This window comes from Leuciscus leuciscus (assembly GCF_965113295.1).
Source record: "Leuciscus leuciscus genome assembly, chromosome: 3".
NCBI lineage: Eukaryota > Metazoa > Chordata > Actinopteri > Cypriniformes > Leuciscidae > Leuciscus > Leuciscus leuciscus.
The window spans coordinates 64,909,883-64,925,276 of record NC_138727.1 but is presented as its reverse complement, the minus strand read 5'-3'; the positions used below and the strand labels follow the sequence as shown (position 1 = coordinate 64,925,276).

General features: G+C 37.7%; 2 protein-coding genes across 2 annotated transcripts in view; one reads left to right on the top strand and one right to left on the bottom strand.

The window, feature by feature from the left end:
- Window positions 1-15,394, top strand: part of LOC309495384 (NACHT, LRR and PYD domains-containing protein 3-like) — a 211,012-nt gene that overhangs the window by 59,172 nt on the left and 136,446 nt on the right. The gene's annotated exons all lie outside the window — the stretch shown is intronic.
- On the bottom strand, window positions 369-15,015 carry LOC309495373 (NACHT, LRR and PYD domains-containing protein 3-like). The gene is made up of 11 exons (XM_082165061.1): window positions 14,894-15,015; window positions 13,696-13,888; window positions 13,509-13,622; window positions 13,322-13,435; window positions 13,131-13,244; window positions 12,944-13,057; window positions 9,223-11,292; window positions 8,937-9,110; window positions 8,680-8,853; window positions 3,171-3,217; window positions 369-2,959 (listed from the first exon to the last, which is right to left on the bottom strand). Exons 2-11 carry the CDS (start codon window positions 13,881-13,883, stop codon window positions 2,430-2,432), a joined length of 3,639 nt encoding a protein of 1,212 aa, XP_082021187.1. The 5' UTR covers window positions 13,884-13,888; window positions 14,894-15,015; the 3' UTR covers window positions 369-2,429.

Sequence of the window (15,394 nt, the reverse complement as noted above, 5' to 3'; positions counted from 1 at the left end):
AGAGACCCATGAGCAAAGATGGCAGCGAGCAGGACACGTTCCAGTCAAGCAACTATTGAGATTACTGTAATGGCAATGGTGACAATAATGAACACCAGGTGTTATAGACCTCATCGATGATCCATTTTTGGAGTCTAACTTTACACTTTAATTTTCATCATAAATAGATCAGCTCTTGTTATCTCTTACTTACACAAATCTATTTGTTTATCTGACCGTCTTTGTCCAGAAGGAGGCGCTACATGATCATTAGAGGTCGATGAGGAACTAGATATTCAAATTACAATCCAGCATGAACCCTCCAGTCTGATCCAGTTCAAACTAATGCTTTTGTGACCTCTACTGTATGTCTAATGTTAACAATCATATCGTCTTCCTTTGTTTATTCATATTACAGTGTGTTGTGTCCACATAGAGTTATATTCTCTGTAAAGATACATTGGAACAAAATAAGTGATCAAATAAATTGAATGCCACTTAGAGTTCTGAGCAAGGTATATCTGTTAAAGTTCACTTCACTTATTGTATTCATATTATAGTTTGAGATATGATGTCATAATAGACGTCTGTACATAATTAATCAATAGGCTATATGATAATGATGCTTAAATATAAATATTTTTTCAAGTAAATGTAAAGTAAATGTAAAATGTAAAATTTTATGTAAATTGTTAAGTAAACTGTGATTTTTGAAAGCCCTAAACTGAGTGATAAGTGTCTGTTTAATTTGATGTTTAATTTGAAAAAAAATGTAATTTGGTTATATTAAATGTGTCTTTTGATTTTATTTAATCTGTAATCATAATATTTGCATTGTAACTGTTGCATCTTGCGCACTTTAGTTTAAACCTGTGAACAACCAAATGTAAACTGCACCTGTGACTAATGAAACTCAATAAAACCACAGGTCTTACAGTTCCTGGGATAGTTTTCACTACTGGATGGTACGTGTATATTTATGAGTTTCTCTTCTTGTGGGCGTGTCAAACTTGTTTAATTTATTTCAAAAAGATAATAAAGTTTCACATTTTCACAAAAAAAGTGAACTACAGCTGTTCACATTTTCAAATCAATGGCTAGCTTGTGTAATAATCTGTTCTGCTTGACTGATTACAGGCATTAAGATCAATAGGTAAAGTTACAGCCAGGGCTTGACATGAACTTTTTTGTTCACCAGCCACTGTGGCTAGTGGTTTTCCGAGTCACTAGCAACTCAGCATTTTCACTGGCCACAACTTTATTGCATAATTTGGCAGCAGGTATATTAGGCTACTGTCACTTTAAGACCTGACACACGAAACCATTATTCGGTTGTTAAGTCGTGACGTAACCACTCTCCGATAATACTCTTTCCGGGTCCAAAGTCCAGGTCCTCTCTACCTACCTACCGCTTTCGCTAGTGTTTTGGTTATTATTGAGTGTTTTTACAATGCCGCAGTGCTGTGTCCCGTGTCCCGAGCTAACTCACTTCAACCTCGTAAATCTTCTTTTTCATTGATGCCTGGACTCTACCCTTAATTATGCCACCTGAGTGATGAGCTACACTAACCACTCTGTTGGTGTTAAAGGAATTTAAACCCCTTTTGACCGCCAAGGGTGCCTCACTAAGAAGGACGTGATCGTAAATAAATTTACAGGTTCCACCATTGTTATTTCTGGACGAGAGGAGCGCTTGGACCCGGAAAAGGCTAAACGTCACGTGTGACGTCAGACTTAACAATCGGATACTGTTACACATGCGTTTTCTTTCTCAGCTGTTTACATTTAAAACATAACTGTGTTTACATAAATGCTCGCCAAGAGCGGAATTTTGACATTATTTTGTGTGTATTTGACTGTTTGAGTGCAGAAAGCAGTGAAAAAGGACTAATTTAGTACTGAGAGGAGGCTTTATGTGTGCGCACTTTGAGTGTGAGCACAAAATCTGCGGTAATCAGTAAAATAATGCACAGTACGCATAATCCCAAACTGACGTTCAAGCCCTGTAACGCCAACAATATTCATCCAGAGCAAATTAAACGAGTGAGTGAGTGGAGACGGGTTTGTGTGTAACTCACTGTCGGAGATATGAGAGAGAGAGAAAGCACAGCTGATATCGAGTATCTATTCTGTGGAAAATGAGTATTGGAAGCGTTTCAGATATTTCAATATCGATATGTATTGAAAAATCAGTTTTCGACCATATTACATTGCACGTAGATAATAATTTTGCACTTAGTTTATTAATATTATTATTATGCCATTTTAAAAGACTGCAATTGAAAAATTTATATATTTTATATAAAATTCAACCCGCCAAAGTGGCTAGTAGGAATGTCTGCATTACACGCCAGTGCTGAAATACACCCGCAGGTTTGGTTGGTGAGTGTTAATGTCAAGCCTGGGTTACAGCAGAGTGAATAAACTATGGCGCTAGTCTAAAAAGACAGTCAGATATTTCTCAAAGACACTGAGGCATCATAAACCCTGAATCCAGCATAGAGGGGTTCAGTGAATGTGGTGTAGAATGTGTGTAAGTGTGTGAGTGTGTGTGTGTCAGAGACGCTGTAGAAGGACAGGGTGCCAGCCGACTTGTCCAGATAGACACCTACTGTATTAGAGGGGGGTGAAGGAGCAATTAAGTCAGTTCTGTCATTATTGTGACAAACGATGTAACTGTTATCAGAGCAGAAGAGACTCCAGGACTTGTCATTCCATCCAAACACACAGTCACTAACTCCTTTTCTGCTGATTCCTTTATACGTCACTGCTAAACCAGTAACTCTTCCGCTCCATTCAACCTCCCAGTAACAGCGTCCAGTCAGACTCTCTCCACACAGAACCTGAGGATACGTATCAAATCTCTCTGGATGATCAGGATACGACTGCTGCTCTTTCATATGTGTCACCTTCCTGTTCTCCTCAGACAGCATCAGTTGATTGTTCACTGTGTTTGGATCCAGTGTGAGATTATAGGCATCTGAACACAAGAAGAGAGATGAGAAGTACATTAAGCATAGTTTCAGAGCTGTGTGTGTGTGTGTGTGTGTGTGTGTGTGTGTGTGTGTGTGTGTGTGTGTGTGTGTGTGTGTGTGTGTGTGTGTGTGTGTGTGTGTGTGTGTGTGTGTGTGTGTGTGTGTGTGTGTGTGTGTGTGTGTGTGTGTGTGTGTGTGTGTGTGGAAAATACCTACATTTTCTTAGTCCTGGGGTGATTCTAAAATGTTCTCCATGATCCAAACTAGAAAGAGACAAATATAAAGCAAAATAATACAAATGTTTGCTGAACATGAAATGTAGCAGCTAAAATGTTTTTATAAAAATGAGGCACTTAAAAAGTGAAAACAAGAGCCAAATTCAGAAGTCTTGTAAGAAAGTCTAATAGCCAGCCACAGAGACAGAATGATCTATATGATAAGATGAAAGTCTTATTTCATAAGTATCAGAGATATTTCATAATTATTGATACTTCAGCAAAAACTAATACTAGGTTAAATAATGTAAGAAAAAGGTCCTCAAAATTACTACATAAGACAAGTAAACAGTCAGCAATACAATAAGAACAAACTCACTACAAACAAAACAGACCTATAAATAAACTGAACTGAAATACAAATAAAATAAGCAGTGTTTTAATTTTTCAGATGTACTAATGGTGGTATTCCGATAAGTAATAGCCTACAACAAAACATTGAACAATCAAATTAAAAATAACACTGCAAATACAATTGCATAGTCTTACTGTATACATTAAATATATATTAGTTCTTATTAAAGCTGATTAAGTTAAGTCAGTCAAGATCACTGAGTGATTTTCCTTTGTCATTTGTTTGATTATCATTAATGACAGACAGCAGCAGGAATATATTAGGCTTCTGTCACTTTAAGAGCTAATGCATGGATCCAACATATTGTTACACACACGTTTTCTGTGTATGTTTACTTAAGACATAAGCCACTGTATTTACGTGAATACTCTCCAAAAAGGCATTTTGACATTTTTGTGTGTATGGGCGTATCCGAAGGCCATTTGCTTTTCCGCATTGGCATAACTTTGTTTTCAAACGTGAGTGGGACAGGAGTGTGTGTGTGTTAAACAAATAACTGGATGTCAAGAAATCAATTTCAGTAGTACATTGAGTTTAATTTATTGACACAGAACTCATGTTTAATGTGAAAGTTTCATCTTTAAATCTACTATATAATACAATTAGTGCTGTCAATCAATTAAAAAAATTAATTAGATTAATCACACATTTTTATACGTTTTTAATATATTTTATAATGTAATAATTTCACAGTTAATCTCCAAATTAATGTAGAAGCAACAAAGACACTATATAGACCAAGATACAGACCAAGTATCTCAATACTAGTTTTACTTGATCTTAGTGCTGCGTTCGATACTATAGATCACACAATACTCTTAGATCGACTACAAAATTATACTGGTGTTCAAGGACAAGCATTAAGCTGGTTCAAATCATACCTATCTGACCGCTGCCATTTTGTCTATTTAAATGGAGAAAAATCGATCATAACTCCAGTAAACTATGGAGTGCCGCAGGGATCTGTATTAGGCCCTCTGTTATTCTCAATATATATGATGCCACTTGGAAATATTATAGGGAAACATGGAATTAGTTTCCATTGTTATGCTGATGACACTCAAATATATATTTCATCACGGCCGGATGAAAATGCTAAATTTTCCAAATTGACAGAGTGTGTTAAAGATATAAAAGATTGGATGACGCGTAATTTTCTTTTATTAAATCCAGACAAGACAGAGGTAATACTTATCGGTTAAAAAAACCGCCCACAAAACCTCGCACAATACAACTTTAACATCATAGGATGTCCTGTTACTTTATCCTCTACAGAAAAAGACCTGGGTGTTATACTCGATTGCAACCTGTCTTTTGAAAATCATATTTCATATGTTACAAAAACTGCCTTTTTCCACCTTAGAAACATTGCTAAGCTACGTAATATGCTATCAGTTTCTGATGCAGAAAAGTTAGTTCATGCATTCATGACCTCGAGACTGGATTACTGTAATGCTTTATTAGCTGGTTGTCCTGCATCCTCAATAAACAAGCTACAGTTAGTCCAAAATGCCGCCGCTAGAGTTCTTACGAGATCAAGAAAATATGATCATATAACACCGATTTAAAGGGATAATTCACTTTGAAATACATTTTTGGTATGTTTTGGTACGAAACGAGCGGTTTGTGTGAGAAAACGAATCACTTGGACATGTCTGCGTATAAGAGGTAAAAACGATATAAATACTGTTCGTTTTCTCACACAAACCGCTCGTTTCGTGTCTTAGGCCATCAATGTGTACTTACGATGGGGAATTGTTTAATTTGGACGACGGGGAATTGTTTTAATTTGGACTCTGTGCTTGTGTTTTGAGACCGTGACCATAGACCTGCATTATATGACTGACAGACAAGAACGGTTTGACCTAAAAATATCAAAATTGAAACTACTGCGGAAAAAAATACACCTACATCTTGGATGCCCTTGAGGTAAGCTAAAACATACCAAAAATGAATTTCAAAGTGAACTATCCCTTTAATCATCATTGCATTGGTTACCTATAAAGTTCCGTATTAATTACAAGGTATTGCTACTGACTTATAAAGCCCTAAACGGCTTAGCTCCAGTCTATTTAACGGATCTTCTATCACCCTATAATCCATCGCGCTCTTTAAGATCACTAAATTCAAGGCTTTTGGTCATACCTAGGATATCCAGAACCACTAAAGGAGGAAGAGCATTTTCACATTTGGCTCCAAAACTCTGGAATAGTCTTCCTGATACTGTTCGTTGCTCAGACTCGCTCTCCCAGTTTAAAACTAGATTAAAGTCGCATCTCTTCAGCCAGGCATTCATATAATATTTTTAATCTTACAGTTCAAAATACAATCCGGCCTCTAGCTCATAAATGCCAGAGGAGAACTGGCCCCCGACTGAGCCTGGGTTCTCCCAAGGTTTTTTTTTTTCTCCATTAGGTAACCTGATGGAGTTTTAGGACACCATTAGGTCACTTGATGGAGTTTTTCGGTTCCTTGCCACTGTTGCCTTTGGCTTGCTCAGTTGGGGATATTTTGGGGATATTTAATTTAATTTTATCAATCAATAAATTCCGCTTGAAACAAACCTTGTTGTATTATTTTAATTTAATACTGTGAAGCTGCTTTGATACAATCTGTATTGTAAAAAGCGCTATACAAATAAACTTGACTTGACTTGACTATATTTTAAATATTGTTAAATGGCCAATATCACTGATACTAATACTACTACTGATGTCTCGATGATGTCTCCCCAAATATAAAACATTAATTAAAGCCATTCAACATTACAGTGTATTGAAAGCTATCAATTATTTTTACATTTGTTAGGATTCAAAACATATACTCAACAAAACTGACATTTTGGCATAAATGTGTGTGTTACTGTTCATTCAAGTGCGAAAGAGAACTTGATTCTGGAGCGTTGTCTGTGCGCACGATACTGGCGAGCGTCTTTCTGTGTGTCGTGTGTGTGTGTGTGTCACAGACAGGTCATTCTCAGACAGCGCGTTCTCTTTTGTCTTGTCTCTCTTTATAAGCGTTTCTGTGAACAAGAGCGTGAAAATGTAACGCTAGCCAAAGATGACAGAAAAAATGGATGCTGCGTTAATTGCGGTAAATATTTTAACACGTTAAACTGGACAAAAATTAATCGCATGTGTTAACGTGTTGACAGCACTAAATACAATATGTTGTTAGTCCTTAGATTCTTCATGTTAGTGACTAAATACATAAATCCGCAACTAACGTTTGTGATGCTCTGGTGATAGAACATTTGTTAAGCGTGCCAGAGGTTTTAGGTTCTAATCTGCCCTTGAATATTTATTTTTTTCTTTTCTTCTCCAACCAAAGATGTGAATCAGTGATTTATATCAAGAGCAGGAACATGTTTAGGTGAATTTCAGCATGAAAAACAACACATTAAAACAACCTATTATTTAACTCTAGTCAACTATAGAGTAGTGTTGTCACGATACCAAAATTATGGCTTCGATATGATACCAGACTAAAATACCTCGATTCCGATACTGAATCGATACCACAGGAAAAAAACTAAAACAGTACAATTTTATAAATTATTTTTACAGAATGAGTTTTATAAATGAATTTAAAAGAAAACTTAAAACTCACTTGACCAGCATGTTCCTCCCCTGCTTTTTGGCCATTCCCTTGGCCAATAAAATTTTGAATTGATAGTAATGTCAATGTTACAAACATCTCTGTAAGGACGTACACAATGGCATGTAATTATTATTATTTTATTTAATAAAGGGTTATTAAATAAAATAATAATAATGACATGCCAATTGACATTGACATTTCTATCAATTCAGAATTCTACTCAGAATTCTGAACAGGTTGGGATGACCAAAATCTTATTTCAAGATATAAGTCATTAAATATATTTTAAATGTAATTTTATAATTACAATATAGATCATTAATTTAATTTTTATCTTTTTTATTAAAAATAAAAAATAATTTTTGAATGCTACTGTTTAATAGACCTACAGTAGCTGAAATTCACTCTATAAATTAAAAGACTGATTCTTAATAAATAGATGTGATTCTCAAATTTTTGTTGTTGTTGGATTAACATTTATCACACAGAATATTAGGCTGCTGATCCTGCCCTTTAAGACCTGCACGTACCCAATACATTAGAACGTATATGATTTCTTTTTACAAATGGTTTGCGTTCACTAAAGACATACCCGACGGTGTTTATGTGAATACTCACCAGGAGGTGCATTTTTATATAGAATTCAAACCTAATAATCCGCGAAAGGGAACTGAAGTCGCAATCGCATGCTATCTAACAGGGATGTGCGCGCGCGTCAGGTCAGAGTCCGGCAGCACGAGCATGTCTCGCGTTTTTTTCTCATGCATGCATGTTTCTTTGTCAAGCATTGCGCGTATATATTTTACTGTTCTGCTGTGGAACAGTGGAAGCAGAGTTCTGCACACACATCCTGACTCCGACTGTCACATATTGACGCAAATAAAGAAATACTGCTCTTATTATTTAGAGTGCTGTCACTCTTAAAGTAGCGGTACTAATAACATTTCATATCGTACCATATTAATAGCAGGGTATCGCTACCTTTTGAGTACCGATATATCGTGCTACACTACTATAGAGATATTTAATTTGAATAAGATTAATCTGTACCGCGAGGTATTTCAAAAATGCTTATCCGAGGTGAAGGAAAGGAAAATGCATTGGATGAAATGCAGCAGCAGCACAGTAATCATTTTACCTAGATTACCTTTTTTTATATAATCGTTGGAAGCCAAAATCTAAATCTAAAATCAATTACAATTAATCGCACAGCCCTTACTCTATGTGTGTATATATATTAACTTACCTAACTTTGCTCAGAGCTTCTCAAAACTATCCTGGAGACGCCCCACCACTGCTTATTTTGGATGTAACACTTGATTAAACTCACCAGCTAATTAGTAAAGACTGAAATACTTGAATTGGGTCTGTCCGATGAGGGAGACATCCAAAATGTGCAGTGCTGGGGGTCCACAGAACAGGTTTGAGAAGCACTGACTTAACTGACTCAATTGAGATTAATACTATTAGTGATCTTGAGTAAACCCACACATACTTGAGTATCTGCAGTTTAAAGTTTGGATGGTTGAGTTTGTCAGAGAGCAGCTTGACTCCTGACTCTCCTGGGTGATTGTAGCTCAGATCCAGCTCTCTCAGGTGTGATGGGTTTGAACTCAGAGCGGAAGACACATAACCACAGCCTTCCTCTGTCACCATACAGCCAGACAACCTACAGACACACAGTCAGATCATCTACAGACACACATCAACAGTTTGACCAGCTGACTGACATTATCTCTTATTCTTAAGCACCTCAGTATCTCCAGCTGACAGTTTGGAGTCTTCAGTCCATCTGAAAGCAGCTTCACTCCTGAATCCTGCAGGTCATTGCTACTCAGATCCAGCTCTCTGAGGACGGAGTTTGAGGATTGAAGAGCTGATGACACAATTTCACACGACTGACCAGTGAAATTACAGCCAGCAAGACTGAAAGAGAGCAGAACAAGAGAATTGGCTAAATATACCCAAGATGTATAAGACAGTTTTTTTTTTATTCCATTTGGTTAAAAACTTCACTATAACAAGATTACACACTCACAGGGCTTTGGTGCAGTTGATCACAGCTGGTATCAGTCTTCTTCTACCCTGATCTGATGTGTTGTATTTCTTGAGGTCCAGCTCATCCAGCACCTCGTCTGACATCTGAAGCATGTAGGCGATTGTTGAGCAGTGAGCAGGAGAGAGTTTCTTCTCTGAGTGTTTGTCTGATTTCACAAACTCCCGAATCTCTCTGGACAGAGTCTGATCTTTCACTTCCAGCAGACAGAGGAACAGATTGATGGATCTTTCAGTGGAGAGTTCATGTCCATCTTTGATCTTCTCTTTAATGTACTGTGTGGTTCTCCTGATGCTCTCTGAGCTGTTCTCTGTGTGTGTCAGTAGATCCTGTAAGAGTCTCTGATTGGACTCCAGTGAGACACCCAGCAGGAACCGCAGGAACAGATCCAGCTGTCCATTCTCACTCTCAAGGGCTCTATCTACGGCACCTTTAAGCAGATTATGCACTACATCAATAAACTGCAATGTGTCGACATTTTTCATTACATAATGGTAAAACACATAGAAAGCAGCGAGAAACTCCTGGACGCTCAGATGAATAAAGCTGTAGACTTTCCTCTGATAAATCACTGATTCCTCCTTAAAGATCTCAGTGCAAATCCCAGAATACACTGAGGCGTCAGTGACATCTATGCCGCTCTCAATCAGGTCCTCCTCATAGAACATCACATTGCCCTTCATCAGCTGTTTGAAAGCCACTTCAGCAAGTTTCACAATCACTTCTCTGTTGGACTGCAGGAGTTTCTCTGGATCTCTTTCTTCATACTTCTGATTCCTCATGTTGATCTGAATCAGCAGGAAGTGGATGTACATTTCAGTCAGAGTTTGAGGGATTTCTGCTCTCAAATCTTCTTCCAGGAGCTTTTGAAGCACAGTGGATGAGATCCAGCAGAAGACGGGTATGTGGCACATGATGTGGAGGCTTCTTGCTCTTCTGATGTGTGAGATGATTCTGCTGGCTTGATGCTCGTCACTGATTCTCTTCCTAAAATATTCCTCCTTCTGAGGCTCATTGAATCCATGAATTTCTGTCAAACGGTGGATGTATTTGGAGGGGATCTGATTGGCTGCTGCTGGTCTGGAGGTGATCCAGATGTGAGCAGAGGGAAGCAGCTCTCCTTTAATGAGGTTTGACATCAGTACACCCACTGATGAAGTCTCAGTCACATCAGAAACTTTCTGAGCATCTGAAAACATCATTGTCATTCTGCTTTCATCCAGACCATCAAAGATGAACAAAACTTTACACTGCTCGTAAATCTTTGCGTCCAGATCTTGAAGTTCAGGATGAAAGTCCAGCAGAAGTCTGTGAAGACTGTACTTATGATCTTTAATCAAGTTCAGCTCTCGAAATGGAAGCACAAACATGAAATCTACATCCTGATTGGCGTTTCCCTCTGCCCAGTCCAGAATGAACTTCTGCACAGAGATGGTTTTCCCGATTCCAGCGATGCCTTTAGTAAGAACAGTCTTGATGTGGTCTTTCTCCTCACATCCTGGTTCAGGTGAGGCTTTAAATATGTCATTGCAGTAGATTGGAGTGTCTTGTAAGTGTTGTGTTCTGGCTGTTTTCTCCATCTGTAAAACCTCATGTTCTTCATTCACTCCTTCTCTCTCTCCGTCTATGATGTAGAGCTGTGTGAAAACCTTGTTTAGGAGGGTTTCATTCCCATGGAATTTGGTTCCCTCAAATAATCTCTCATACTTGACCTTCATGCTGGTTTTGTGTTGGTCTTTGGCTCTCTGTAGTTCATTATCCACTGGTTTCTGCAGGTCTCCAGTCTCCTCATGCAGGACTGCTTGTGTGTAACAGTGAGCAGAACCAGCAGAACTGGATCCTCTCATGACTCTGTGTGTCTGTAGAACAGGACATGTTCTGCATCTCTTTCTGCACTGAGGACAGTCAAAATCTTCAGATGGTCTGGACTGATCCCAGTAGAAACTGATGCACTGTATGCAGAAAGTGTGTCTACAAGTGATAGAGACCGGATCTTTGAGAGCCTGCTCACAAACTCCACACCTGGACTGAACCTGTATCAGATCGTCACTGCTGCGTTAAAGAAAATATCGGTTTTGAATCACAGTAAATAAACACAAAGAGCAGAATAGAATAATTATTTGCACCAGACATATACACCAGACAATTTTGTTAGGACCGGCTGAGCTTTGCATTATTAATTATGACTACTATGACTATTCAATAAAAAAAAAAGTTGAATATAAATGAAAATATTTCTACTCTGATAAGTAGAAAGTTACAACAACTGTTTCTGTGTCTGTGAACAAAGCTGCACATCCTTTAAACTATATTTTCCAGAAGACAGACATGACTTCTACTGTTGGAACAGATGTGAAACTTTGAACATTTTTAAGTACTATTCCATTCCTAATATGGTAATGTATAGGCCAGGCCCGGATTGGCTAATCGGGAGCACCGGGAGAATTCCCGGTGGGCCGGTCTGTTTTATTGGCCAGGAGGGCCGGTGTTGTCATGGCACTGGGTTGAATGCTTTCCCTATAGGCTCCAGTCATAGCGCAGCCCCACTATTTTTTTATTATTATTTTCTCGCAGCCCCACAAAAAAAAAAAAGTCACTTTGTTAGAGATGTGCGAACAAAAAATAAGAGATACAAAACATGGATAATAATAGCCTAGGCGCAAAGGTGGCGCTGAAAAGGCCAGAATAATAAAACATCTCTAGAAAAGCGGCCAAATAGCGTTGCCTAATATTAAATATTAACTCTAATTTTAAATGACCGACATAAATAATCACTTTGCAAAGACTGTATCAATCTAAGCTCAGCTTCAGGAAGGGGAGATTTACAGGTAAAGATAAAGAGACTGAGAGAAGAAGAACGAGAGAAGGAGATGGAGATGAGAGAGGAGAGCAGGTAGAGCAATAGCCTATTGCATACTGTGCCCATAATGAGAATAATTTTATTACAATGGATTCCTATTTAACACAGATGTTCTTTGCCAATGACAGTGGAAAAATAATATGCCCCCGAACCCCCTAGCAAGATCACTTTTGGGACCTCTGTATTTATAAAACCCTGTGTACTGATATTGCACGGAATAGAAAATTATATTTTTGAAAAATACAATGAATTACAAGGCTGTACAGAACAGTGCACTATTGCAGACTTATGCTCAATCCCAATTCACCCCTTGGCCCTTGACCCCTCCGTTTTGCACGTTCCCGTGAAGGGGTAGGGTTGTCTCGATTCTCTTTTGGTTGGAGGGGTAGGGGTAGGGGGAAGGGCCAGATAGCCCTTGAAAGATTGGGCCTTATATACTGAGGGTTTAATTACATTAATTTAATAGTCAGTCGGGAACTAAAGTGGGCCAGTCTAAGGCATGAAACTCCAGGCCTGAAAATGAGTCCCACTCCGGCCCTGGTATAGGCGTATATAAAAACATCCCGCACTAGGCAAGGTTGTCCTTTGCTGTAAAAAACCCTGATGTCTGTATGTGAATGGCCTTCTTGCAACAATAAAACTTAAGGAAAACATGGTTTGGTCTACCTGGTTTATTGCAAACTCACCACAAATAATATAAGAATAAAGTAAGAATAAAGCATTCTGGAGATACTGCTTTGTAAATCTTCAGCATTATTTAATCAAAGTACTCAATCTGCAATTATGTATCAATCTTCATTTAAGTATTTCATGAGGTCTATGCAATATCAGAGTTTATCTTACCTGGGGTCAGAGTTCACTGATTCATCTGTGATATTAGGAGGCATACATATAGATGTGTTACTCTTCATAGACACACAGCTGGGTTCTGGAGAGGCTGATTTGTGATTCTTTAGCCTTATGAGATCAAAGGACTCAGTCAATCTCCATTTATTTCACGAGGTCTATTCAATGTCAGAGTTTGTCTTACCTGGGATCAGAGGTCACTGCTTCATCTGTGATATTTGGAGGCATAACTATAGATGAGTTACTCTTCATAGACACACAGCTGGGTTCTGGAGAGGCTGACTTGTGATTATTTAGCCTCATGAGATCAAAGGACTCAGTCAATCTCCATTTATGTATTTCATGAGGTCTATTCAATATCAGAGTTTATCTTACCTGGGGTCAGAGTTCACTGATTCATCTGTGATATTAGGAGGCATACATATAGATGTGTTACTCTTCATAGACACACAGCTGGGTTCTGGAGAGGCTGATTTGTGATTCTTTAGCCTTATGAGATCAAAGGACTCAGTCAATCTCCATTTATTTCACGAGGTCTATTCAATGTCAGAGTTTGTCTTACCTGGGATCAGAGGTCACTGCTTCATCTGTGATATTTGGAGGCATAACTATAGATGAGTTACTCTTCATAGACACACAGCTGGGTTCTGGAGAGGCTGATTTGTGATTCTTTAGCCTTATGAGATCAAAGGACTCAGTCAATCTCCATTTATTTCACGAGGTCTATTCAATGTCAGAGTTTATCTTACCTGGGGTCAGAGGTCACTGCTTCATCTGTGATATTTGGAGGCATAACTATAGATGTGTTACTCTTCATAGACACACAGCTGGATTCTGGAGAGGCTGCAGTGGCCCTTGCCTCAATCTCCTCATTCAGACTAATTTTAGAGGCAGTGTCCTCATCCTCCATCCTCCACAGTGTTTTTCTGCTCTTCATTCCTTCTAATAGAATAGGCAACACAATTTATGGAATTCACATTTTCCATAAAGAACACAACAAACTGTGTTTGAACTGTGAAGATGAAAGGAATAATTAATCTAAGGTCACTAAAACTCTTTTTTAGTTTCTTTTGGCCAATAAAAGCTGCTTTAAACGATTCTTCATTAGGGTTGTAACAATATATCGTGTCACAATATATCCCAACACAAAAATGCAACAGTATGTATCGTGGATAGTGACAATCTGTATGTGTATCATTCACCCAAAATACTTTTGGAGTATCGTAATTGCAATTGCATTGTGAGTTCAGTATCGTGATATGTATCAAATCGTGACATGAGGGTATTGTTACACCCCTAATATTCATTAATAAGTTTAGACTAGGGTTGTGAATAATTAATAACAGGTTTTTGTGTTAATTTGTGATAAATTGCACCCAAATAAATTTTAGGCCACATACATACAGTCCATTCATCACACCATCAATTTTACATTTTACTTTCTTTTTTTACTTTTAATTTTTGAACAATTACAAAAGAACTAAATAATAATTTATGTAAAACTGAACTGAATATAAAACACTCAGATCAGATCATGTGACTACCAGAATGATCTGAACCATAACAACCAGAAAAACTGGTTTACAGTGCAGCATAAAAAATAAAATAAAAACCTTTACATACAAAAAATTATTTTAAACATGAATTAATTTAACATCTGTTCAAGACAGGGCAATACTCTGTGAAAGTAATCAAACTTATTAGTACACAAATGCTTCTTACATCAAATAGATTGCTCTGGTTAAATAAAGTCACGGTCTCTGTATGACAAAATCTTTCAAAACAGTCTTTCATCAGATGCCGCACCCACTTCACCTCAAATCTCATCATCGGCTGTGAGAAGGTGCGGGCAAGTGAAGTCTAGACAAATGACTTCAGGTGGTTACATATTTTTAGTTTTAAACTGTCTAAGTGGTAACATGTCATGTAGTTTAAACATATACTTACCATGAAAACTATCCTTCTAGTCAATGTAGATATTTCATCCTGTTTCCTTGCCGATGAAAAGCTGCAGTATGGTTTTGTTTTCAGCTTTAGCTGTTCTACTTGTTAAACCTGCTTTATTCAGAATTCAAGGAGGAGTTTCATGAAGTAGTTTGTTTGTTTTTTTTGAAAAAGAAAAATGCATGCCATAACCCTGCACAGAAACAACAATGTGGTTTGGAGCAAATCACAAGCTATTCAGAATTAGTTTGATTAATAGCAACCAAATAGCATTGTATGTGTTTGATTACATTACTTATGGATGATACAAGACTCCTTAGTTACTGGCAACTTGGGGCAAAAACACAAGAAGTGTTTTTTTTTGTTTTTTTTTGAACGGTCACAATTGGCATTTCAATGAAACAAAGATTGCTAAAGTAAACAGTGAATGGGGAGTGTTCAGATGGTTCACACGGTAGCATGAGCCGTCAAGCTGGTGTTATTTAAATAAACTCCTGATGTACT